Source organism: Trichechus manatus, unplaced genomic scaffold, assembly GCF_000243295.1.
Source record: "Trichechus manatus latirostris isolate Lorelei unplaced genomic scaffold, TriManLat1.0 scaffold00113, whole genome shotgun sequence".
In the NCBI taxonomy this organism is placed as follows: domain Eukaryota; kingdom Metazoa; phylum Chordata; class Mammalia; order Sirenia; family Trichechidae; genus Trichechus; species Trichechus manatus.
In genome coordinates, this window is record NW_004444049.1 from 6,549,050 (window position 1) to 6,575,637 (window position 26,588).

Here is a 26,588-nt window from a genome sequence, read left to right on the forward strand (position 1 = left end):
TTGGGGGTGGGGTTCCTAGAAGAGGAAGAGTCCCCCCTTCTCAGGCTAGGATGATCCAGGACATCCTGACCCAGGACCTCCCGGAGGCCACGCTGAGCTGGTAGATTTATGAGCAGGCTGGGAATGCAGGAATCTAGGCGATTCCCTCTGCCTGAGGCCCATCCCAGAGGTTTTGTAAAGGGGCACTGTTCCAAGGCAGGAAGACTTAGGGGAAGCAGGGAGGGCTGAGAGGGAGCCAGAGGAGGGGCAGGGAGGTGGCATCGGGGTCATCTAGGGAGAAAAGAAGAGTGGGGCCTCAGATCCTACTGGAAAGACCCCAGAGGCTGCCTGTGGGCTGCTGTCTCTGGCATGGGCCCCTGTGGTCCAGAAGGCCTCTTAGAAGTTGAGGAGAAAATTAAGGGAGATGGGGGAGGAGGGGGTGGTCCCACAGGGGAAGACAGAGTAGACTGCCAGGAGGCCCACCTGTAGTGAGGTGCTGCTGGGGTGAGGGAGAAGGCTTCTTGCCAGCAAGGGAAGTTGGAGGCCAAGGGCAAAGCCATCTGCGGTCCTCCCGTTCCCTTTGGAGGGGGGGCGAGCTCTGTACCTCTAAGGCTAAACTCTCGGGGGGACGTAGAACTGTTAAACCTCCACTTAACCAGCTGATAACTTTGTTTTTAAATGTCCACTGGGGCCTTCCCCAACTAAAACCCCCCATGTAACCTCCAGCCCCCACAGGCCAGCGGGGACTAAACATGCTGATAACCAGAGACGATAAATCCTTAACAGGACAAAAAGTTAAAGGGACTGTAACGGACATCGCTACAACCTACAGCCCCCAGCCACGCTGGGCTGCTGTCTCCAGCGGGGTGAACTTTAACCCTTTGAGGAGTTCATGGCGGGTGGGGGCAGGGGCCACAGGGACCAAGTTTCCTAAGGTTATGTGGCTTCCTCTCCATTACCCACCTCCCTCCCCCAAATCAGAGGCCAAGGGAGCAGCCTGGGCTGAGGCCAGGACAACTTGTGACCCCAAGGGTCGGGAAAGCTTGAAGGGGGGTGGTGGAGGGATTTGTAGTCTAGAAGAGGAAGGAGCTCAGGCTTGCAATTGGAACCCCAGCTGCCTGCTGCCAGCCACGTGCTCACACCTCTTCAAGCCTCTATTTCCTCTTCTAGGAAATGAAGGATTGGGCTAGGTCAGCATTTCGCAAAGTGGAATGGGAACTCAACTTTTTGTGTGGCCTTGGGCAAGTCCCTCCATTCTCTGAGCCTCATTTCCCTCCTCAGTACAACAGGGATAGCTCGGCAGTTCATGCTTAGCTCACCTCATGCTCAGCTACCTCACGGATGAAATCAGGGGCAGGAAAGCACCTGAGAACAAGGTCCATTCTTGGAGAGATTATTTTATCACCAGTGCCTGGCATTGTGGTAGATAATAAATATTTATTGAATGAATCAATTATCTGGTTCCAAAACATGGTCTGTGGAACACAGTCCCATGAGGTGCTTCACAGTAAAGAGCTCTGTGGTGAAATAGGTTTGGGAAATGATGAATCTTGATGCTTCTTCATGGGAAGTCACATGTACATCACTTTCGTAAAGACCCTGAGGAGTCCCGTGAGAAAGAAGCCTATTTAGTGGTGAAATGGTGTATTTCCCAAACTCATTTGACTATTGCAAACCTTCGTCCCATTGTTTTTTTCTAACTCTCATGGCTTGAGATGCCTTGTTTTGGGAAACTCTGGACACAGTGGTCCTCAAGGCTTCTCTGGGTCCAGCATTCCGAACTACCATCCTAGCCCTTGACCTCTCCGAGCCCCAGCCCCCTCATTTGTCAGACGGTGAGATGCTGCACGTGGGGGGCCTGGGCACGTGAGAGCCATGGGGATGATTGTGTGGAGTGTCCTCCCTGGCCCTTTTCTGGCCTGGACTAAGGAAGCAGGAGCTGCCGGAACCTGTCCGTTCCTGGGACTGTCCCAGGGGCTGTCCTTGCTGGGGCAGGTGGTGGGAGGGTGCTGGAGGAGAGGCTGAGCAGAGCCTGGGAGTCACACAGTGGCTTGTCATTCGCCAGAGGCCAGACAGATGGTTGGGAGTGGGCAGGGGCCTGGGTGTCCTAGAGAACCTGTGTTTCCAATGAGGGTGTGGGTTTCACAAGTTGGACTGTCCTCAGCCGGGGTCTTGGGGCTTACAGCACTAACTCTAAACCAGATCTCTAACGAGGCACTAACCAGAGGCTAACAAGGGCTAAGCCAGGTCTTAAACTCCCCAGCACCAGCAGCTCAAGGTCCGGGGAGAAAGGGGCAACGTCATCGTCCCTCTGCCCGACCCCTCCACCCCCCAAAATAAGCCAACACCAAAACCAAAGTTAAATCTAAACTAAACATAATAAACATCATTTCTAAAAACCAAAACAGAGCAACAAACTCAGAGGGTTAAACTGACCCCCAGATCCACTAAAACCAAACAGCAGCCGAGCCCACTCAGTGGGTGTTCTGAGGTGACTGCCGAGTGGGGACATATTGGAGCTGGAGCGCGGTTTTTTGGCTATCAGCGAGCGAAGCCAGGTCCCTTTAACATTTTCCATTTCTGTGCTTGCAAGTCCTGGTGGGGAGGAAGGCTCTGCCGCCCAGGCCAGATTCCTGGCCAGTGCCTGGACTTTGGACAGGGAGGAGAGGGGAGCTGGGGCCAGAGGTCCTGGGCTGGTCATGGGGGGCGGGCAGAGTAAGGGAGGCCAGCCTGGAGCGGTGGGGCCATGCTGCCGCTCCCACCCCCCACGCACGCACAGTACAGCCTCCTGGGTGCCTGGGCCTGCCGTTGCCTCCTCTCTGACACGCGACGGCCCACCTCCGCCTGGCAGCCTCCTTCTGGGTCTCTCTGCCTCTTTGTCTCCTCTGTCTACTGCTTCCAAGGGCTCCGTGGCTTGGGGCAGACACTGGTGGGGGATGTTTGGGGATCAGAAGGGAGAAGATGAGGGTCCAAATGCAGGAAGAAAAAGAAGAGGGGTGATGATGTCACTGGAGCAAGGCGGGAGGCAGAAGAGGCATGAGCATGGTGGGCGCGGGGGTCCCTGGGCTCCCTTCCCCCAGCCCACGTGTGCCCTGGGGACCTTCCCCTCTGGGGCTCCTGCCTGCCTGGGCTGGGGGCGGTGGCTGACGTGGACTTTCCCTTTGGTTGTCTGCCCCTTCCTCCTTTCTCCCTCCCGACACCTTCCCTCCTCCCCCTTGCTGGTTTCCTTCTCGATCCTGCCTTCCTCCCCTCGGCCCCCCTCCATCCTCCCCATTCTGTTCCGGTCTCCTCCATTGCCTGTTCCCCCTCTGTCTGTCACCCCCGCCCGGCCCCCTCCCCCCAGGCCGCCAGCTGACCATCTTCAACAGCCAGGCTGCCATCAAGATTGGGGGCCGAGATCAGGGCCGCCCCTTCCAGGGCCAGGTGTCCGGCCTCTACTACAATGGGCTCAAGGTGCTGGCACTGGCCGCCGAGAGCGACCCCAATGTGCGGACCGAGGGCCACCTGCGCCTGGTGGGGGAGGGGCCGTCCGTGCTGCTCAGTGCGGAGACCACGGCCACCACCCTGCTGGCCGACATGGCCACCACCATCATGGAGACCACCACCACCATGGCCACGACCACCACACGCCGGGGCCGCTCCCCAACACTGAGGGACAGCACCACCCAGGTGAGGGCCCATGTGGGCTGGCGGGCAGGGGCAGGGCTGGGGGGAGGGGGAGGGCTGATGTCTGCATAGTAATTGTGGTGTCCAGGTGAGGGCCCAAGGGGTCTGGTGGGATCCTGAAGGCCTTTGGCCTTGGCCTTGCTCCCGTGGTGATGGTTCAGGTGAGGTGGGCAAGATCCACTTTCAGGAAGGGGCCATCGCCCTGGTGATGGGGAAAGTTGTGGATATGGAGGGGGCCGCTATTTCTAAAGGGACCATTCCAGGAGTTGAGGGGGAGTTTGGTATACCAGGTAGACCAGGGAAGACCACCCTGGCTATGAGAGAGGAAGTCTGGAGACCCCTTCTACCCCCTCCCCATAATGCAGGCTATGTTCTCTGCCCCCGGGAGTGAACGAGAGGTGCATGGCATCTCACAGGGCAGGGCGCTGTGGGGGCTAGATGTGGGCACCCAGGCCTGGAACCTTTCTCCAAGGCTGGTGGGGACCAGGAGCAGCCTCTCCTGGCCGCAGAGTCCTTACCTCCACAGCCCCCTCCATGTGAGGTCAGGGGCCTCAGGGACCCCTGAATCTGTGGTCCCGAGGGGGGATTTCATTTTGGATGGTCCCTAGGTGGTTTGTCCTCCCCTAGGGCTCACCCCACCTGCTCAGGTGCTCTCCCCAGTCAGGGCAGGCCCAAGTGATTTGAGTGCCCAGCGGACGGCTGGAGGGGGCTGCACCTGGGGAACTGAAGCTCTACTGGGGCAGGACAGGCCTGGCTTTCCTATTGTCCAAAGCTGACCCAGCGTATGCAATTGACCGAGGCAGCCCAGGAGGTGGGCAGAACTTTCTAGTGCCTGCTGTGGACTGTTGGCCCAACGAGGGCTCTCACCTGGCTTGCTCAGGCCTTCTTTAGCCTTTACCCTCAACCCCTTCCCCCAAAATCTGCTCCCGACCTCCCATCACCCTAACTCGCCACTGGGTCAGGAGGAGCCTCTGTCCTCCTTGGGTGAAGGAGGGACCTAGGGGCGGCCATGAGGACATGTCCCTACTCCACCACCTGCCTGACTTCAGCTTTTCCCTCTGTAAGTGAGGGGTGGGCTTGAGGTGCCGAAAGCCTCCCCTTTCTGCCAGGCTGTGCTGCTGAGGGAACCTGGGACTTATGCGGGAGAGAACGGGGTGGGGACTAGACAGCTCTTCCAGGTGAGAGGATGTGTCTGTTTCCACTGCCCCTCTGCCAAGAAAACCAGGGAATCCCAACGCCCAGGCCTTGCCCCTGGGAGGGGGAGCATGTGAGAAGGGCCAGGCTCTGCCCCAGGCCAGCACCCACCATGCCTGCTGGGCTGAGCCAAACAAGAGCAGCACCCTCCAAGCCTGGGGGAGAAGGGCCTTGAGGTTGGTCCAGTAGAGGCTGTCCGGGTGGAAAAGGAGGTGGTGCCGTGGAGAAGGGCAGGAGGCCCCGTGGTAGGGGAAGAATATAGAAGGGAGATAGGTCCCCACGCCCCTTCCCCTAGGTGAGGGCTGCAGAGTCTGAAGCTGGGGAGCAGGAAGAGGCAGGATGGAAGCCTTCCGCCCCTGCCCCCAGACCCCTTCCATCTTTGGCCCTTCAACCTGGCTCTCCTCACCCCGCAGTCTCTTTGTGGTGGGGTGACTCCTTCCCTCCTGGACTTCGGGTTTCCCTCCTTGGGTCTCTTCCCTACCGCCCTGCCAAGTGACACGCCCCCTTTATACTCACTCATCTTGGGGATTCTCTTTCTTTGCAATCAGGAGGAGAAAAAATGTCGACAAAGTCGACTTCCATTGTCATGGCAACCACAGCCCTAATTATTGTGTGCAGCAGGTTCTCTCTGGCTCTGGGAAGGGGGTTGGGGGAGAGAAGAGGGGTGATGGGGTGGTAGAGCTGAAGCCGAGAAACTCCTCCGGGTCCTGCTCCCCTCTCTGCCCAGGCGGGGCCTGGCTCCCTGACACCCTGCCCCGATGCATCCTGGGCCCCGGCTCGGCCTTGCAGCCCCAGGTCTGGCGTCCAGTCTCCTCAGCCTTCCCGGAAATAAGATGCACCACATGAGCTGTCTCATTGATCCTCAGGAGCCGGGCAGCCACTGCAGGGCTGGTGCCGTTATGGAAGGAAAGGGAGGTCCAAGGTCACCCAGCGAGTGATCAGGGAGCTGGGCCTTGAATGGGGCTGTCTGACTCCCCTGTGCACCCCTTCCCTCCCTGACATCCCACCTCAAGAGGGGGCTGTGCAGCCTGCTGACCCACCGGGAACCCTCTCTCTCCCCACCCCTCCTCTCACCCTCCAGAACACAGATGACCTCCTGGTGGCCTCGGCTGAGTGTCCGAGCGATGACGAGGACCTGGAGGAATGTGAGCCCAGTACTGGTGAGTGCCTCTCCCCCCTCCCCTGCCCCGGGGCCCACGTGACTCTGAGGGGAGGGGGGCGACTGTCCCTGCACCCGGCCCACGCCCAAGGGGCCTGCTGCCCAGCCTTAGCTTCCTCTGATAGTCCCCTCCCTTCCTAACATGTGCCACCAGGCCCTCAAATGCCCACTGGCCAGGCAGTAGCTGGCCTTTTGGTGCCCAGCCCTCAGAGGTAGTGAGGTCCTTAGCTTGGGTCCTGGGTTTGAAAGCCAAGGGATTCTGGGAGGAAAAAGGGAGACTTTTCACTAGAAAGACAAGTAGCTACAGCTTCCATGAGCCTTCATAGGGGGTGGGTGGGGATGCAGGCCCAGGAACTACAACTCCCATCAGCTCTTGGGTGGGTCCAGAACTGCAACTCCCATCAGCCCCCAGGCCAGGTGTTTTCCCTGGCATTGATGGAGGAGGCTTCTGCTGGATCCTGAGCCCTCCTCGTCCCGTCCCACGGAGTGTCGGGTGCTCTGGTTTGGTGGAGGGTCCCAGGGTGGCCCCTCTGCCAGAACTGTCAGGCCATGCCTGTGCCCTGCAGGGTGCTGGGGCGGGCGGTGCCCTCTAGGCCAGACACAGCTCCTGGGTGAGAGGCTGGGGCCTGAGAGCTGGCCCAGACTTCCAGTGGGGGGTGGTAGGGGGGTGCTGTGGGCAGAATGCTTCCCAAGGTGGGTGTCTGGGGGTGCTGATGAGGCATCCAGGCCTGATCCTCCAGCTGGAGCCCAGGGTGCAGCTGCAGAGAGAGGCCAGATTGGTGAGGTGGTGGTGGGGACGGGGGGTGGGGTGTCTCCAGTGCTGCCTGAGAAGTGTGGAGGGTGACGTGGCACTGTGGGTGCAGGATTGGGGAGGCTGAGAGGGGCTGAGGGCCCAGCACTTGAGGCTGGCGGCTGGGATTCCAGCTGGGGAGCATGGGCTTTGTGACGACCTGATGAGCTGATAGAGAGGAGAAGCCGCCTCTGGGGTTCCAGAGACTTCTCCCCATTACCGTGTAGTGGGTGGCACTGGGAGGCTGGGGTTGGAGCCTGGAAGGGTCGGTAGGTGGTGTCAGCTGAGGTGGGCGGTGTGACCTGGGCACATGCTGTGAATCTGGCCTGGCCCAAGGGGACGGAGGGCTAGGGAGCCTGCCAGCCCCAGAAGGGACCTCCAAGCAGAGGGTGTGGCTGCAGCCCCGAGGGGTGTGGGTGGGACAAGAAGAGAACAGGATCTCAGCATGGCGATGGGACCTGGGTAGGAGGTGCAGGTACCAGAGACCAAGGGCAGGCCCCCAGACCCAGGGACTGGGCCCAGCTGCTCTCTGTGTCCCCCCAGTTGACCAGAGCTGAGGGCTTTTCCTGGGGTCCTGGGAGCTGAAGTCTGCAGGGCTGGAGGCCTCCCCGTCAGCAAGGGCCTGTGCCTTCTGTCACACGCTCCTCCTCTGTGGGTGCTCTGCCGGGGCCTCTGGAACGAGCAGGGCGCTGATCCCCCACCTCATGGGATGATCCTGGTTCAGAGACTGCAGCTCATACCCCACCGTTGCGTTGGGCGGTTCGGGGTACCTGGCAGCTTCAACACAGAGCACCCTCCCCGCCCCCCATATCCTTCTCTAAAGTCTAGTCACTTCCTGGGGGCTCCTGCAGTGGACACAGCACCTCTCGCCCAGCCCTGCCAGGAATGGCTGTGATGAATAGCCCCCCTGAGGGCCCTGGTATAGGGCTCGAGGACAAAGGGTCACGAGCAGGGCTTTGTGTGGTCCATCACACGTGTCTGCATACATGTGCCCATGTGCACACACTAGGTTGGGAGCTGGCGGGCTGAGAGGAGGCATCTCTCTATATTCTCCCTGGACCTTGGGCAAGCTGGCTGCCATCAGGGACATGCAGCCCCACCAGGCCAACCCAGGGCTACACACTGTCACTGAGCCCAAGCCCTGAGCCTTGTCAGGGCCTGGGTGTGACGCTGAGTATGTGCGTGGGTCATCTGAGCACCTTTAGGTACCTTCGGATGAGGGAGTGACAGGGAGTGACTTGGCGGGTCAGCTGCCCTCCACGTGGGGCTCTGGGGGGGTCACTGATGGCCAGGCAGATCCTCCTGGAAAGAGGGCCAAGGCTGTGATGGGGAGGATGGAGCAAGGGGCAGGAATGGAAGTTGGGGCCAAGGGAGAGCCTCATGGGCCAGCCCAGCACCCAGCTTAAAAATAAGGGGGGCACAGTGCATGCTGAGCCCCAAAGGATACCTGCGGTGGACCCCACAGGCTCTCCTCGACAACAGTGCTTACATGTTTACACACACACACTCACTGCACCCTGAAATGTTTACTCTTGGAGTCTTACCATCCTGATGGGAGGCCAGGCAAGGACCAAGATGACTCCAGAGTCCCCAGGCTGGTCTATACAATTAGACCACGCTGCCAGCACCCCCAGTCCAAGCCTCTCCCGTGCCCAGTGAGCAGAGTACCGGGCCTCCCTTGGTGTCAAGGTTGGCGTTAGAGGTAGGCGCAGCCTGGTTTGAGACAGCGGCTACCTGGGGTGGTGACCCCAGAGTGATTGTACCATCCCACCTACCAGATCCTTGTCCCTGGGTCCAGGTGTGGGTCCTGGGATCATCCCTGCTCACCGTTTCCAGTCTTTACACTCACCTGGGCCCCTCCACAGCCACCAAACCCCACGCCCCTCCCCCAGCTTGGTGAGCCCCTCATCTGTCATGGCTGTTTTACCTGAGGTTGGCATCCCAGCCAAAGAAGGTTATTGTTTGATGGGCACAGTGCCTACATTTTTCTGAATGGGAGTGCGTATAGAGGGGTGTGCATTGTAGAGTTGGTGACTATACTTGTTGTCTTAGTCAGCCTGACACACACATTGTGTTACCTGCCTGGCCCTTGTAGGGATCTGAGTTTGCAATCCCTGAGACACATTGGAAGAGCACACACAGGCTCAGACCACAGTGGCACACGTATATATGCACATACATGTGCTCTGACCAGAGTCACGCACACATGTGTTTGGACCTACCCGCAGGCTCATGTACATGCATGTTCAAACCCGGAAGAGCACACACCATTCATGCCCAGACCAAAAGAGGCTCACATGCTTAGATCTAAAGAGACATCTGTGTACTCAGAGCCCAGAAGTCCATACACAGAGATGCACACCTGTTGAGACCCACGGAAGCACAAACACACATGTACACAGTCTCACAAAGGCATTGCATATACATAGACCCACAGAGTCTTGCATATGTGTGTTTAGATAGAGATAGGCAGCTGCTGTCAAGTTGACTCCGACTTATGGTGACCTTATGTACAACAGAATGAAACATTGCCGTCCTCATGATTGCTGGCATGTTCGAGTCCATTGTTGCAGCTATTGTGCCAGTCCACCTCACTGAGGGTTTCCCTTGCCCTCACTGGCCCTCTACGTCATCAAAAATGATGTACTCCTCCAGTGATTGATCTCTCCTGATGACGTGTCCAAAGCAAGTGAATCACACAATGTTCTGTTGTGATCCATAAGCTTTTCATTGGCTCATTTTTGGAAGTAGATCACCAGGCCTTTCTTCCTGGTCTGTCTAAGTCTGGAAGCTCCACTGAAACCTGTCCATCATGGGTGACCCTATTCGTATTTGAAATATCGATGGCACAGCTTCCAGCAGCACGGCAGCACACAAGCCACCACAGTACGAAAAACTGACAGATGTGTGCTTCTTGTTGTTAGTTCTGACTCATAGCGACCCCATGTACAACAGAATGAAACACTGCCCGGTCCTGCACCATCCTCACAGACATTGCTATGTTTAAGCCCATCATTACAGCCACTGTGTCAATCTATCTCATTGAGGGTCTTCCTTTTTTTTTATTGACCTTCTACTTTACCAAGCATGATGTCCTTCTCCAGGGACTGGTCCCTCCTGATAACATGTCCAAAGTGCGTGAGACAAAGTCTAATCATCCTCACTTCTAAGGAACATTTTGGCAGTACTTCCTCTAAGACAGATTTGTTCTTTCTGGCTGGGCATTCAGCATTCTTCGCCAACACCATAATTCAAAAGCATTGATTCTTCTTTGGCCTTCCTTACTCATTGTCCAGCTTTCGCATGCATATGAGGCATTTGAAAATACCAGGGCTTGGGTCAGGCGCACTTTAATCCTATAAGTCATATCTTTGCTTTTTAACACTTTAAAGAGGTCTTTTGCAGCAGATTTGCCCAATGCAATGCGTCTTTGGATTTCTTGGCTGCTGCTTCCATGGGTGTTGATTGTGGATCCAAGTAAAATGATATCCTTGACAACTTCAGTCTTTTCTCTGTTTTATCATGATGTTGCTTATTTTCTTTATGTTGAGGTGTAATCCATACTGAAGGCTGTGGTCTTTGATCTTCATCAGTAAGTGCTTCAAGTCCTTTTCACTTTCAGCAAGCAAGTTGTGTCACCTGCATGTCACAGGTTATTAATGAGTCAATCTTGATGCCACATTCTTCTTCATATAGTCTAGCTTCTCGAATTATTTGCTCAGCATACAGATTGAATGGATATGGTGAAAGATACAATCCTTATGCACACCTTTCCTGATTTTAAACCACATGATATCCCCTTGTTCTGTTCAAACTACTGCCTCAGTTTCTTCATGAGCATGATTAAGTGTTCTGGAATTCCCATTCTTTGCAATGTTAGCCATAATTTGTTATGATCCACACAGTCGAATGACTTCGCATAGTCAATAAAACAGAGGTAAGCATCTTTCTAGTATTCTCTGCTTTTAGCCAAGATCCATTTGACATCAGCAATAGTATTCTTCGTTCCACGTCCTCTTCTGAATCCAGCTTGAATTTCTGACAGTTCCCTGTCTATGTACTTCTGCAATCGCTTCTGAATGATCTTCAGCAAAATTTTACTTGCGTGTGATATTAATTATATTGTTCGATCATTTCCATATTCTGTTGGCTCACCTTTCTTTGGAGTCGGCACAGATATGGATCTCATCCAGTCAGTTGGCCAGCTAGCTGTCTTCCAGATTTCTTGGCATAGACGACTAAGTGCTTCCAGTGTTGTATCCATTTGTTGAAACATCTCAGTGGTTATTCAGTCAATCCTTGGAGCTTTGTGTTTTGCCAGTGTCTTCAGTGCAGCTTGGACTTCTTCCTTCAATACCATTGGTTCTTGATTATATATATGCTACCTCCTGAAATGGTTGAAGGTTGACCAGTTCTTTTTGGTACAGTGACTCTGTGTGTTCTTCCATCTTTTTTTGATGCTTCCTGCGTCGTTCAGTATTTTGCCCATAGAATCTTTCAGTGTTGCAACTTGAGGCTTGAATTTTTTCTTCAGTTCTTTCAGCTTGAGAAGCGCTGAGCATCTTCTTCCCTTTAGGGTTTCTCCGAGTCTTTGTACATTTCGCTATAATACTTCACTTTGTCTTCTCTAGCCACCCTTTGAAGTCTGCTGTTTAGCTCTTTTACGTCATCATTTCTTCCATTTGCTCTAGCTACTCTACGTTCAAGAGCAAGTTTCAGAGTCTCTTCTAACTTCCATTTTGGCCTTTTCTTTCTTATCTTTTTAAATGGTCTTTTGCTTTCTTCATGCTTGATGTCCTTGATGTCATCCCACAACTCATCTGGTCTTCAGTCATTAGTTCAATGCGTCAAATCTGTTCATGAGATGGTTTCTAAATTCGGATGGGATATACTCACGGTCGTACTTTGGCTCTCGTGGACTTGTTTTAATTTTCTTCAGCGTCACCTTGAGCTTGCATATGAGCAATTGCTGGCCTGTTCTGCAGTTGCCCCGGCCTTGTTTTGACATGATATTGAGCTTCTCCATCGTTTCTTTCCATTGATGTAGTCAATTCAGTTCCTGGGTATTCCATCCAGTGCGGTCCATCTGTATAGTTTCTGTTTATGTTGTTGAAAAAAGGTATTTGCAATGAGTAAGCCGTTGGTTTTACAAAATTCTGTCAGATGATCTCCAGCATCATTTCTATCACCAAGGCCATTTTTTCCGACTACCAATCCTTCTTTGTTTCCAACTTTTGCATTCCAATCACCAGTAATTATCGATGCATCTTGAGTGCATGTTTGATCCATTTCAGACTGCAGAAATTGGTAAAAATCTTCAGTTTCTTCATCTTTGGCATTAGTGGTTGGTGGGTAAACTTGAATAATAGTTGTATTAACTGGTCTTCCTTGCAAGCATATGGATATTATCCTATCACTGACAGCATTGTACTTTAGGATAGATCTTGAAATGTTCTTTTTGACAATGAATCCCATGCCATTCCTCTTCAATTTGTCATTCCCAGCATAGTAGACCATATGATTGTTCTATTCAAAATGGCCAATACCAGTCCATTTCAGCTCACTAATACCTAGCATATTGATCTTTATGTGTTCCATTTAATTTCTGACGACTTTCAATTTTCGTTGATTCATACTTTGTACATCCCATGTTCCGATTATTAATGGATGTTTGCAGCTGTTTCTCCTCATTTCGAGTCCTACCATATCAGCAAATGAAGGTCCCGAAAAAGCTTGACTCCATCCATGTCATTAAGGTCGACTCTACTTTGAGGAGGCAGCTGTCTTTTGAGTGCCTTCCAACCTGAGGGGCTCATTTTCCGGCACTATATCAGACAATGTTCTGCTGCTATTCATAAGATTTTCACTGGCCAATTTTTTGAAAAGTTGATCACCAGTATTCTTCCTCGTCTGTCTTAGTCTGGAAGCTCCCCTGAACCCTGTCCTCCATGGATGACCCTGCTGGTATTTGAAATATCAGTGGCATAGCTTCCAGCATCACAGCAACATGCAAGCCACCACAGTACGACAAAGAGACAAGTGGTGGTTAAAGTTCCCAAAATACCCACTTGTGTGCTCAGATGCACAGGTGCCCCACCTGCTCAGACCCAGGGAGGTTCCCACCTCCATGTGTGCCCAACCTCACAAAGGTACACACACTCAGACCACGGAGGCACCTGTGTGTGTGTGTGCTCAGGGCCAGTCAGTCCCCCGAGGCACTTTCACACACATCCTCAGACTGATGAGAGAAAAGACGCTGTGCTCACACTCATACCTGCATTACACACCTGTAGAGGCACGCACATATTTCAGGCACACAGTATGCATGTGTGAATGTTTAAACGTGCACATGTACACACTTGCTGAGACTCACAGAGCCACACTGTGTGTATGTAACGTGCACGCATATGTGCTCAGACCACAGAAGTCGTACACGTGTTCAGACTTACGGAATCTCGTGTATTTCAGACCCACAGCTACATGTACCTATGATCATATCAGGCATGTGCACACGTGTTCCAGTGCAGAGGTGCATGTGCACACACACACCATGCCCAGACTTAGGACGCACGTGTGTCATAGCTCCACCCCAGTGTACACTCGTGCACGGACCTTTGGTCTCATGCCCGTATGTACACACTCACCAAGTTGCACACATGTATCCTCAGAGGGATGTACTTATGTACCTGCATGGGTGTTCATTCCCACAGAGGCATGTCCATGAGCACACCGAGGTGCACGTGTGTATACTAAGACCCACAAGGGGACACATGCACGTCCTCAGAGGTAGGCTGTGTGTGCCCAGACCCAGGGGTCGACGCACGTGCACACACTCGTTTCAACTCGCACGTGCACACACTCGTTTCAACTCCCAGACCTACACCCGTCAAACTGCTCAGTGAGGGGGGACCCTAGAGACTCGTGTGAGCTCAGACCTTCAAAGGCTCCTACTTACATGCACACTCATGTGCTCACACACACACATGGTCAGACCCCGTGAGGCTGCACCGACTGTCAGTCCCACAGGGCGTACGCGTATGCACGTGCTAACCTGCAGCAACGTACGTATTGGTTCAGACTCACAGATGCATACACGTGCGCGTATGTGCTCAGACCAATGGAAGCGCAGGCACACGTGCCCAGACCCACAGGGGTACACACACATGCACGCACTCACGCCCCACTGATGTACTGACTCACCTGCTCAGAGGTACACCTGCAGCTGCACACAGATGGACTCAGACCCACAGACGGTCACACCCATGTTCCAACCCAGCAAGATGCACACCTGTGTGTTCACACACAGCTGTGCAGACCCCCTGGGGCACATATAAGCACACCTGTACTGAGGTTTACATGTGCCCCCAGGTGTGCACAGAACATCCTCCTGCCTGTACCCCGTATGCACGTACACCTGAGGCATGGCCTTCATGCCCGTGTAACCGAGACCCTCAGAGGCACACATGCCAAACCCCCTAGAGACACATACTTGCTCAGCTCCACCCTTGAGTGCTCAGAATCACAGGCACAAAGGCGTTCAGACTCCCAGAATGTCTTGAGGTGACACTAGTTGTTATAGCAGATAAACTCCAACACATCAATGGTTTGACACCGAATTTTCTTATTCACGTACAGTTATAAACAAGTGTCCCTGGTGGGTAGGCAGCTCTTCTCCAAGCAACGCTTTAGGGCCCAGGCTCCTTCCGTCTTGTGGCTGCACTGTCATCTTCAACGTGTGGCTTCCTGTGTTGGGTGGAAGGGGAAGGAGCATGGATGGCCACGAAGGGGCGGTCTTGTGGGCCAGGCCTGGGAGGGACACACACGCCTCACTCCTGCCCAGACTCCATTGCCTGGAGCTCAGTCACGTGGCCAACCTAGCTTCTCGGATGGGGGGAATATGGCCTTGCTTTGCTCCCAGGAGGAAGCAGAAACATACTGGTGACTAGCTAACGAATTGTTCGCCACGTCAGGGTTGCCAAATACCCATTTCATTTCTCCTCCCACCTACAGAATACACCCACCCCTCTCCAAGTCTCACCCATTTAGGACTTTCATCTCCAAGTTGAGGATCTCTGGGAGATGGGGCCCACGCCTCTGGTCTGGGGACCCCTACCTGGTGTGGGTACCAGAGAGCTAAAACGTTAACTTACCTCACTGCCTCCATGTCCCCACATGGGTGGTGGTGCAGAAACAGCAACGATGACAAGACCTCCCTCTCGGGGATGGAAGACACGCAGTTCCCAGCAGGGACGCCACCCAGCCAGCAGGCAGGGTAGGCTTCTGCCCAGAGAGGGAAAAGCCCCCTCTGCTCTCTGGAGAAGCCCTCCTCTTCTTTGGGATCCCTGGCTCAGCTGCTAACCAAAAAGTCGGCTATTTGAACCCACCCAGCAGCTCCATGGGAGAAAGACCTGGCTATCTGCTCTCATAACGATTACAGCCAAGGAAACCCTATGGGGCAGCCCTACTCTGTCACATGGGGTGGCTGTGAGTCGAAACCACCTCAGCGGCACCCAACAGTAACAACATCTGCTCTCTGGAGAACCCTCTCCCCTTTGTTTGGGGCCCCCACCCTGTCCTCTGCAGGTTCTTCCTGGTTGGTATCCTCCATGGCCACCTCTGAAATGGGTGTTGGGGAGAAATGCCCTCCTGGGAGGTTCTACAGCCTTGGCAGCCTACTTCCTGTTCATACATTCCTGGGGGCCCAAAGGTGGTTTTAGGGCTCAAACAGTCAAAGCAACCCACCCAGAATTCTCCCCAGACATCACTCTCAAGCCCAATTTGTTTCCTTGTTTCTTGCCCTCATGCCTCTCAGTCACAGTGGTTAAGAGCTACGGTGAGCTACGGCTGCCACCCAAAAGGTCAGCAGTTCAAATCCACCAGCCACTCCTTGGAAACCCTATGGAGCAGTTCTGCTCTGTCCCGTAGGGTCGCTATGAGTCAGGATTGACTCAATGGCAACGGGTTTGGTGTTTTGTTTTTTTTGGTTTATTCTGTAGGGTCACTGTGAGTCGGAATTGACTTGACGACAACGGGTTTGGTTTTTTTTGTATTCCTGAGGGCGGTTCAGTGGTAGAGTTCTCGCCTTCCACAGGGGAGACCTGGTTTGATTCCTAGCCAGTGCACCTCATGCACGGCCACTACCCATCTGTCAGTGGAGGCTTGCGTGTTGCTGTGATGCTGAACAGGTTTCAGTGGAACGTCCAGACTAAGATGGCTAAGAAGAAAGGCCTGGCGATCTCCTTCTGAAAATCAGCCAATGAAAACCTTACAGAGCGCAATGGTTCCATCTGCAACCGATCATGGGGATGGTGCAGGACCAGGCATTGTCTCGTTCTATTGTGCATGGGGTCGCCGTGAGTCCAGGCCAACTCGATGGCAGTTAACATTCTTGTTGGGAAGCCCTGGGTGGTGCCAAATGGTTAAAGCACTCAGCTAGTAACTCAAAGGTTGGCGGTTCGAGTCCACCCAGAGGCACCTCAGAAGAAAGGCCTGAGGACCTATGGAGCACAGTTCTATTCTGACACACCTTAGGTTGCCATGAGCCAAAGTCAACTAGATGACTAGAGGGCAGCTGGGTTGGTTTTTCTGGTATTCTCGAAGCCACTTAAAACAATAGGCAAGAAGGCCACACCTTCCTCTGAAGCTTGCAGCCGGGCTGAGCCCTTTCATACAGGTGAGGATTTTACAGGACCACTGTCGCTCAAAGCCTTTTCAGCTGTCTCTGTTACTCTTTGAGGGTTGGAAGCAGCTGCCTCTTTTGACATTTGTGGACCCAAGTTTCTGGACTCCCCCTGCTCTCTTGGTTTTTTGCTAGCGAACCAGCCACTTCTTTCCCAAGCTGCTCTCTTTCTTGTAATATGTTGCTAAAAGCAGAATAGTAAAAGCCAGCATAGTCACTGCGACCATTTCTGCCACCTTGCCGTAGTCACTCAGGCTCGGTAGGCACCTGGCCTGCCTCTAAGTCACCACAAGCCCTCGTTTTACCAGGTGTTTCTCCACTACCTCACACGGTCTCTGTCTTGTCGGCCCCCACATCCGCGCCCTTGGACTGTTGCGTGCCTGCCGCAGGGTCTTGGTATCGGGGCACCCGTTCGTGGTGCCAGTGTCTGATTAGTTACAGCAACATCCGCTTCTGTAACAGATAACCCCCAAGCCTCAGTGGTTAATTCCGAGAAGTTTCTTACTCAGCGTGCTCCTGATTCGCAGGAGGCTCTCCTCCAAGTGTGCTTTGGGAATCCAGGCCCCTTCCATCATACCGCTTCTCCGTTCTCAACACGTGGTTTTCAAGGTCTCCGCAGGAGAAAGCGTGGAGGATCGAACACAGGAGGGTTTGGGCCAGTATAGTGGTGTCGACTCAGCCATATGGCCACACCTAATTGCAAAAGATGCTGGGGAATGTAGTCTAGCTGCCCAGGAGGAGGAAATGAGTTTGGCGCACAGCGTGTTCATTTCTGCTACACAGGTACGCCACGTGTGCTCGGACCCACGGTGGTGCACTCACATGCTCTCGAGGCACATTCATGTATTCACACGCACACACACAAGCTCAGAGCTAGGCTCTGAGGCAGGTGTACACGTACGTGCACAGAGCCAGAGTACACTCATGCACACGTCTGTTCACTCACACACATACACACACACGCGCTCAGATCTATCAAGGCTCATGCACACGTGGTTAGAGACATATCCCCAGGTGCACCGAAACACAGTGTCAGAGGGGTGTGTGCACACGTGCACACACATACACGTGTGCATGCACACGCCCAATATATCTCACCTTCTCCGACCTTGAGACCACCCTGGCATTTGCCCTTGCTGTGCTGGCATTTCAGGGTGGGGGGCACCATCCTTCAGGCTGCTGCATACAGTTGTATGTATGGGTGGTTCTCTGCTCAGACAGGCTGAGCCCCAGCCAGACTTCGGCTCGCCAGGCCGTGCTTCTGGGGCCTGGTGCAGGGCTGTGTCCACCAGGAGGAGGAGAGGCCTTTCTCCAGTTTGGTGCAGAGGTGCTGTTTGCCACACCACGCACCTGCAGGACTGTGTCCACTTCGAGGGGCTGCCTTTGTTCTAATCCACACGGAAAGCTTTTTGTCTCCGCCACAGCCTCGGCAGGGCCGCTGGATGGCTTAGGCTCCCCTTTGGGGGTGGGCACAGCTGGCTTGGGTAGGAATGGGGTTCTTGGGTAAATTTGGAGTCGGGGCTTTGAGCAGCCCGCAGAGGAAGGAGAGTTGGGGGGAGCTGCTGAGGAATGGCCAGTGGTCTCCTTGGTCAGAGTGGGCTTCCCTTTGGTAAGGGGAACCAGCCGCACTGAACTCCAGGTCTTCGCAGGGTGCAGAGGAGCGGAGGGGGTGTGTGCCTGCGGTAAGTGTTCACCTGGGAGTATTTTCCAAATGCTGCGGCTGCCTGAAGTGGGGGAGGGGGACAGGGGACATGACTCTGAGGGCTCCCAGGAGCACCCCATCCCAGCGTGCACCCTTAGTGTAGAGCTGGACCCAGGGTCTCAGCCACTATGAGTCATTATGAGTCTTTAGCCCCCAAGAGCCCAGCAGGAGGGGCAGCCCGGGGAGCTCCAAGTGGAACTTTTGGCTGTGAGGGGTCCGCCCCTCCACCAGGACATTTTTGGATCAGTTTATGATCCCAGAGAGCCCAGTACCCCACATTGTGTGTGACTTGTCTGCCCGAGAGCCCAGGCTGGGCTGGGTAGGTGTTGGGGAAGGCAGCGTTGCCTCTCGGTAGCATTTTCTCTTGTGAGTGGGCATGGGAGCGTGGGCCCAGGGAGGATGTTGTGTGTGGAGAGACTGTACAGGGATGTGAGACAGGGCACCAAGGGACTCCTGACGGCGTGGGGATATGGGTGGGGAGGACACCCTCAGGAGATACGTGGCCAAAGCCTTGAGCAGAGACAGGCCCAGGGAGAGCCCCAGAGGAGATAGGGACAGGGCAGAGACCCAGATATGGAGGCTGGGTTTAAGGGCAGGGGCAGAGGTCACTGGGGCGTCTTCAGCCCTGTGACCAGCCCTGGAGGACTCTGGGGGCTGGGGGAGGCTGCACAGGGGGAGCCTGGGAGCCTGTGTGCCCCAGGACCTGGAGAACCAGTGCACTGGGGCATTGGGCTGTGGGGTACTCAGGCTGGGCAGGGTTTGTGTGTGGTCCAGGGCCTGAAGCCCTCACACTCTAGCCTAGCTGGGTGGGCAAGAGGATCAGAGCCACATCTGTGCCCTGGGGAGCCTAGGTAGCCCCTCTAGGCCAGAACGTGCCCCAGCAAGGGCCAGCTGGTCCAGGGCCACAGGTCCGCCTGGGGCAGGCCTTGACTCTGAAGTTTCCGGGAACAACTGAAGCCCAGTCTAAAATTGAAGGTGGAGATGGCCGTGGTGAGAGCTGGGCACGCGGGGCAGAAATCCTACTGGGTGGCCCTCAGTGTGCTTGTGGCTGAGAGCGGGTAGAGGAAGCACTCAGAACCCAGCTGCTCAGCGCCTGAGAGGGGCTTCACCATGGCGGTCCCTCCCACCCCCTTCCCAGATGCCTGGCCTGGCTCGGAGGAAGCGCTTGATGAAGACTCCCCTTCCCTGGTCAGAACACAGGAGCCCTGCCTCTGGGCCAAGTCCAGTGCTGCTGCCAGGGGGACGGACAGGCTGCCCTGGTAGACAGCCCAAGCCCTTCGCCTCCAGCACAGAATAGGGAGGAGGGTCAGGGCCCTCAAGGCAGGGAAAGGCCTGGAAGAGGAGGTGCTTGGCCGGACTCTGAAGGATGAGTGAGACATGCAGGGGAGCAGGGGAGTGTTCTTAACAGAAAGGTCTAGAGGATGGCAGGTGGGTGGGCCAGCATGAGGACCCCAGATGTGCTCAGGGTCCATCCGACCAGGTGTGAAAATGGCATGACAGGGCTGGCATCTGAACTTCTCTAACTTCACAAGGGGCAAAGAAAATCAAGATCAACAGCCCAAGCCTGATTGCTATGACAGACATACCTCCTCCCTCTCCCCTTTTTACCAATTCTGACACCAACCATCCTCCCACGGCACCCTCTACTTCTCTGCTGGGTCTGAGAACTTGTTGCAGTGGCCGCACAGACAATACTCACAATTATGGGGGTTTATTAGGGAAGTAACAGGTTACAATTCAGGCTCAGGAATGCTCAGGATACAGTTCTTTTATCAGAACAGCCTCTTCGCAGCTGAGGCCACAGGCACACCTCTCTCTGGCCCCTTGGCCTCTTGGCCTCGTGGCCCCTTGGTCTCTTGGCCCCTTGGCCTCTTGGCCCCTTGGCCTCTTGGCCTGGCTTCTGCCCTGCTCGGGCAAGTATTACAAAGCTCTTTTAGCTCTGTCGATAAGTGCCCTCAGACACCTCACTCCACCAGTAAGCCTCTTGCCCAAGGGCACTCAACATTCTCGCTCCATGGACCAGGAAGCCCCACCATAGCCGTCTCACCCTGGTCTCCTGATTCCTGCCGTCTTGCGCCGTTTCTTGCTGTCTTCCATGTTACAGTTCCTCTCTCTGTCTCCTGGATCTAGGAGGTTCTCAGCGCACAGATCCCAGGTCCAAAGGATGGGCTCCGTTCCTGGATTTTCTTTCTTGGTGATGTTGAAATCCTCCCTTCCCGCCTCTGAGATGGCTCATTTTAAGCCTAGCTGGATGGCGAAAGTGACCAATCCCCTCATTAGGGTTCCATACACCTTATTTGCATGGTCCATCTCCACAAGGGTGCCATGCACCTTATTTACATTATTAGCGAGCTATCCAATCCTCTTGGTGAGCCACAAGCACCTCATTTTCATAGTCCCATCCAGTCATTTGGTGGGAGTTACAAAAACTATCACTAGAAGGACCGTATTAAGTAATTCACTGCACTGCACCAGGGGCTCCTGCCATGATTGGGCCTAGGGTGCCACTGCCCAAGGGCCTGCCAGCCCTCCTTCCTGAGAGCTGGCAGCTGAGTTTGCCCCTTACCCAGGGCCAGGGTGCTGGGCTGTCCTTTGGTGGGGCTCCATGGAGGCTGGGAGGACCCACCCTGTTTGTCATGGGGCCAGGCCTTGGCCCTTGCCCTAGACTAGGGCCCATTACCCCAATTTTGTAAATGAGGAACCTGAGGGCCAGAGAGTGAAAGAAGCCTTCCCAGGGTCACACAGGAATTCAGTGACAGAACAGGTCTGTGGCCTCCCAGGTCAGCTTCCAAGCTGAATCAGGCAGCCCAGCAGGTTCATGGAGGTGTGGGGAGGGTGAGGTGGGCTTTCCTGGGCTCTGTGTGAGACCAGCCCTTTCCTGGCCTCTGGGACCTCAGAGGGGACTGGACAGTCCATTTGTTCACCTGGCCGGAAACTGGCACCTAGTGACCTGGGGGAGTCGCTGCAGGGATTGGGCAGTCCCAACTCCACAAATGCGCCTCTCTGTTCTTGGCTCAAATCCGAGGTGCCGGTGAGCCTTGCCCTGGGGGAGGGTGCAGCCTGGTGGGAACAGCAGCCGGGGGCTACTTGCAGCTGCAGGTTTGATGGCTGGCATGGCCAAGGACGGCTCTTCAAGACTGAGGAGGTTGTGAGCTGAAGCACCAACAGAGGTGCTTGAACAGCAACGGAGAGACAGGGCTTTGGGTAAGGGAGTAGAAGCAGCACCAAGATGTGGCGGTGGGAGATGGCTGGCTTGGCTGCAGTGGGGGCCTGGGATGCTCATTCGGAGGGGTGGGGGGGCTTGTGGACATGATCTGTGAGGACCAGACCCTGCAGTGATCAGTGAGATGCACTCAGGTGTGGGTGGCACTTGGGCTGTGCTGGTGGGAGAGCTGGCGAGGAAATCTCCAGCCTCACTGGGCCCAGAGGCGTCCCTCCAAGAGGCATGGGCCCTCCCACCACTGGCAGGAGTGTAGAGAGGGTAATGAGCCCCCAGGGGCAATCTCCAAGTTGCACCCCCCCCCAATTTCAAGTTGAGTAGAGGTGACCCGTTAGTACAAACGCCTCACCCCCTCTTGTCCGGCTGCCTCAGTTGGGCATGTTTCATATTTGTGGTGCCTCAGAACGTCATTCCATGTCTCCTCTGGTGCCACTTGGACTTGCGCCAGAGGACAAGTGTCCCCCCTCTGCCCCCCTCCCTTGCTAGCCTCTTCCCACCAGCCCTACCTTCTACCCCAGGCCAGTGAGTTGCAGTACTTTGGTTTAGGGGGGGCCCAGGGGGCTGATGGGAGTTGCAGTTATTCCCCCAGGGGCTGATGGGAATTGTGGTCCACACCCCTCAAAGGGCTAGTGGGAGTTGTAGTTCTCACCCATTGGGGTTGATGGGAATTACAGTTTTTGCCCAGGGGACCTCAGTTATTAGACCTAGAATGAGGGAGTCCTTCCCCCACAAATCCCTATCCAGCGGTTCCCCTGGGCCCTATATTAGCAGGCGCCTCCCTCCCAAATGGCTGTGTACGTGTTTTCTTTTCTTTTTTTGCTTTCTTCTTCTTTCCGTTGTTTTATTATTGTTTTAACAATAATAAGAAGGCCAGAGGCAGTCAAGCCCTGGCCAGGTCTTGGCGGCCCATGGGGGTTCTGGGGAGGGGGAGGGGGGAAGTCAGTGGGGGTCAGAGGTGGAGGGTGAAGAAGGAGAAAGTTGGGGAGTTAGGGTTAGCTCAGGAACGGTGTGTCCCTGCCCACAGCCCTCACTCACTCCCTGTCCCTCCCACCTCCCTGACTCTACATGGCTTCTCCATACACCTGCCCTGAGTCCTGTGGGACAGGACCTGCTCCAGTGTGTGTCTCCCCCCTGCCACCCTTCCTCATGAGCTTCCTCACCTCACACTCTCAACTAACTTCTCTCCCCATGGCCAACTAGCAGTTAGCTCTCAAAGCCCCTTCCCATGGCTGCCCCTCCCAAGTCCTCTCACTCATCACAGCTGTCCTACATAGATGCCCATCATGTACCTCCTCCCCACTCCTCCTTCCTACTGCCCTGACCCCCGCACACTGACACCAAGTGGCGGTAACTTCCTCAACCCCAGCCTGCACTGTGCAGATTTCAGCTCTGTTTAATGAGGGGGAGAGGGCACAAGTGAGGGAGGAGAGAGAATATTCAGGAGGAAGCAAGATGTTCAGGGAGAGAAGAGTGAGGGAGGGAGATACCAAACAGATAGACAGAAAACGTTGTACGGAAAAGTTGTTTTTTTCTTATTTTTTCCGGGAGAACCCGCTTACACAGCTCTGTTTGTAATTTTTTTCTTCATGCTAAAATCACACGGCCTATTTGTTGATGTAAGTTGCCTGAATTCCGTGGTATGCTATCTTCTTTTTTAAAAAAAAAAAAAGCAAAGAGAAAAAATCTAGAAAAAACCCTAAAAGATACCATTGTTAGGTTTGTTTAAATGCTGCTGTTGTATCTGTTTTTAAAGCCTTAAACTAGTAGAATTTTTTTTGTTTTTTTTTTTTCCTTTCTTTTCCTTTCCGTTCCTTTTGGTTTCTTAAGACAAACCAAAGACCAAAACCCAGAGAGCCACAGAACCCGTGCGTGGGGTGCCCAGGGCATCCGAGCCGCTGCCCGCTTAACGCGCTGGGCTCCGGCCGGCTGGCGGGCGGGCCCGGCCCGCTCTAGTCTCCGCCAAAGCCAATTGGAACCGATTTGGGTGTGTGAGGCTGTTGTTTCTCTCTCTGTGCCGGCCGCCTGCACCCTGCGCCCTCGCTGACCCCCTCTCTTTTCTCTTCTCTCTCTTGTTCTAGGAGGAGAGTTAATATTGCCCATTATCACGGAGGACTCCTTAGACCCCCCTCCCGTGGCCACCCGCTCCCCCTTCGTGCCCCCACCCCCCACCTTCTACCCCTTCCTTACGGGCGTGGGCGCCACCCAAGACACCCTGCCCCCGCCCGCGGCGCGCCGCCCGGCCGCTGGGGGCCCGTGCCAGGCCGAGCAGGACGACAGCGACTGCGAGGAACCCGTGGAGGCCTCAGGCTTTGCCTCCGGGGAGGTCTTTGACTCCAGCCTACCCCCTACGGACGACGAGGACTTTTACACCACCTTTCCCCTGGTCACGGACCGCACCACCCTCCTGTCACCCCGCAAGCCCGCTCCCCGGCCCAACCTCAGGACAGATGGGGCCACGGGCGCCCCCGGGGTGCTGCTGGCCCCCTCCGCCCCGGCCCCCAACCTGCCAGCGGGCAAAATGAACCACCGAGACCCTCTGCAGCCCCTGCTGGAGAACCCGCCCCTGGGGCCCGGGGCCCCCACGTCCTTCGAACCGCGGAGGCCGCCGCCCCTGCGCCCCGGCGTGACCTCGGCCCCGGGCTTCCCCCATCTGCCCACAGCCAACCCCACGGGGCCCGGGGAGCGGGGCCCGCCTGGCGCGGTGGAGGTGATCCGGGAGTCCAGCAGCACCACGGGCATGGTGGTGGGCATCGTGGCGGCGGCGGCGCTCTGCATCCTTATCCTCCTCTACGCCATGTACAAGTACCGCAACCGCGACGAAGGCTCCTACCAAGTGGACCAGAGCCGGAACTACATCAGTAACTCGGCCCAGAGCAATGGCGCGGTGGTGAAGGAAAAGGCCCCGGCCGCCCCCAAGACGCCTAGCAAGGCCAAGAAGAACAAAGACAAGGAGTATTACGTCTGAGCACCCCGGCAAGCACCGCGCCCCACTGCCATCTGCCTCTCCCGGGAGGACGGTGCGGCCCTCACCCTGCCAGGGACCCTGGGGACCCACTCCCCGCCACCTCAGACTTCTCTCATAAAGAAGAAACGCAAAAAAAAAAAAAAAAAAAAAAAAAAAAACCCTGCCTATGTGGAGCTATTTCAATAACCCACACAAGAAGATGGTATACTGTTACATGAGAAACTATCTGTTCTGTAAGCCTTTACCTGAAGTAAAATAAAAACAAAAAAAAAAAAAAAAAAAGGAAAACCCCTTGCTCGTCCCCTTCCTCCTGCCGTCGGCGGCAGCTGTCCCTCTGGCTCTGCCCGCCAGGCGGGCCACGTGCTCACAGCCCTGGGTGGATTTTATTTTTTTCAGGGGGGTAGTTTTATTTTGGTGGGTTGGGCGGGAAGGAAGGCTGGGGGGTTTTGTAAAGGGCCCACTACTCATCCCGTTAATCCCCCGCCATTTCTCTTCCTCCGTCTCTCCCTCCTGCCTTCCTTCTCTCCCCAAGCCCTCTGGTCGCCACCCCAGGCTGGCTGTGTCTGTCCCCACCCTCCTTCTCCACTTCTCCCTTTCTGTGTGTCTGGTTTTTCCCTTCCTTTCCTCTCTTTGGGGTTTCCAGAGCTGGTGGGAGAACGGCCGGGAGGGTGGGCCGAGTAGCGCAGTAGGTGGGCAGGGTGAGGCCAGGCAGGGGGGTTGTCCCTTGAATGCCCCAGCCCCACTCGCCGGAGGAGGCCCCTGCCTAATGCCGCCCAGGGAAGGGGCTCGGGCCTGGCTGGAGGCCCGTTGTGTTCTGTGCCACCGGGCGACGTGCATTGAGGGGGACACTGTTGGAGGAGCAGGGTGGGGGGTGGGGGGAGGGAAGGCAAATGCAGATATATATTACAGACGAATACTCTAGAGCCGCAGGGACGAGGGAGCGAGGCGTTGCCAGACTGCTGGGGCCACTTCTCTGCCCATGGGCTCCCTGCTCCCCGGTTTTTTTTTCTCTCTTTGTTAACAAATGTGTCTGAGTCTTGGAAAACACCCCAAACCCGGAAATGTGTGGGAAAAAGAAAACAAAACCTTTCCAAATCCCAAAGGTCCTGTGCAGTTTGTTCGGGGCGGGGGGGGGGGAGTGCTGCTGAGACACTGGTCCTGGCTTTCGGCTGGGGTCTGGGCCCAAATTTGGACCCATGAAAGCTGGTAAGTTGTCCCCAAACTTTTGGGCTGAGCATGGCTTTGGGCTCCTTGGGCGGCTTGTCTTTGTCCCACCCCCACATCACTGCTGGGCTGAGGATGGGGGCAGGGAACAGCCCCCAGGCTTGTGGGGATGGCTGGTCTCTGCCTCTGGCCCTGTCATCCTTTTGCTTAACTCCCTGCCACCACCCCACCCGCGATCTCAGCTTCTCGTTAAAAACGGAATCAGGTGCTGGGGAGTCCGTTCCAACTCATGATGACCCGGGGTATTACAGACTAGAACTGCTCCATAGGGTTTTCAAGGCTCTGACCTTTTGGAAGCAGATCGTCAGGCTTTTCTTCCAAGGCACCTCTGGGTGGGTTCTAACTGCCAACCTTTTGGTTAGTAGTTGAGCACTTAACCATTTGCGCCACCCAGAGACTCTCATCTTCTCATAAACCCATTGCCATCAAGTCGATTCTGACTCACAGCAAGACTATAGGATAGGACAGAACTGTCCCACGGGGTCCCCAGGCTGTAAATCTTTACAGAAGCAGACTGCCACATCTTTCTCACGGGGTGGCTGGGAGGTTCAAACTGCTGGCCTTTCAGTTGGCAGCCAAGTGCTTTAACCACTGTGCCATCAGGGCTCCTCAGCTTCTCATTAAAAAAAAAACAAAAAACCATTGCTGTCGAGTCAATTCCGACTCATAGTGACCCTAGAGGACAGAGCAGAACTGCTTCATAGGGTTTCCAAGGAGCAGCTGGTGGATTCAAACTGCCGACCTTTGGGTTAACAGCAGAGCTCTTAACCATTTTACTAGACAAATCCCGGAGGTGGGAACACTGTTGCCCCCTAGTGGCTGAGGAAGGCCTGCCCTTCTGGGCGCCTGTGTGTTCCAGGTACTGACTGTGTATAGGACGAGTCACCTAGCCTTACAGCGCCCTTGGAGAGAGGCGGTGCTATTCCTGGCGTCGGCTCCAGTGACTGGCCCAAGGTCCCAAGGCCAGTCAGTGGCCAAGTCCAGATTTGCCTCCAGCTTTAACTCCCGAG

General features: G+C 55.2%; 1 protein-coding gene across 4 annotated transcripts in view; it reads left to right on the forward strand.

Moving 5' to 3' along the window:
* Positions 1-24,513, forward strand: part of NRXN2 (neurexin 2) — a 114,792-nt gene extending 90,279 nt beyond the window's left edge. For all 4 annotated transcript variants that reach the window (XM_004383769.2, XM_023738230.1, XM_023738229.1 and 1 more), the window contains 3 exons: positions 3,323-3,648; positions 5,921-5,999; positions 23,468-24,513. In XM_004383769.2, the coding sequence (XP_004383826.1) occupies positions 3,323-3,648; positions 5,921-5,999; positions 23,468-24,354 (1,292 nt within the window). In that variant the 3' untranslated portion in view covers positions 24,355-24,513. The remainder of the gene's footprint in view (positions 1-3,322; positions 3,649-5,920; positions 6,000-23,467) is intronic.
* Positions 24,514-26,588: the final 2,075 nt, after the last annotated feature.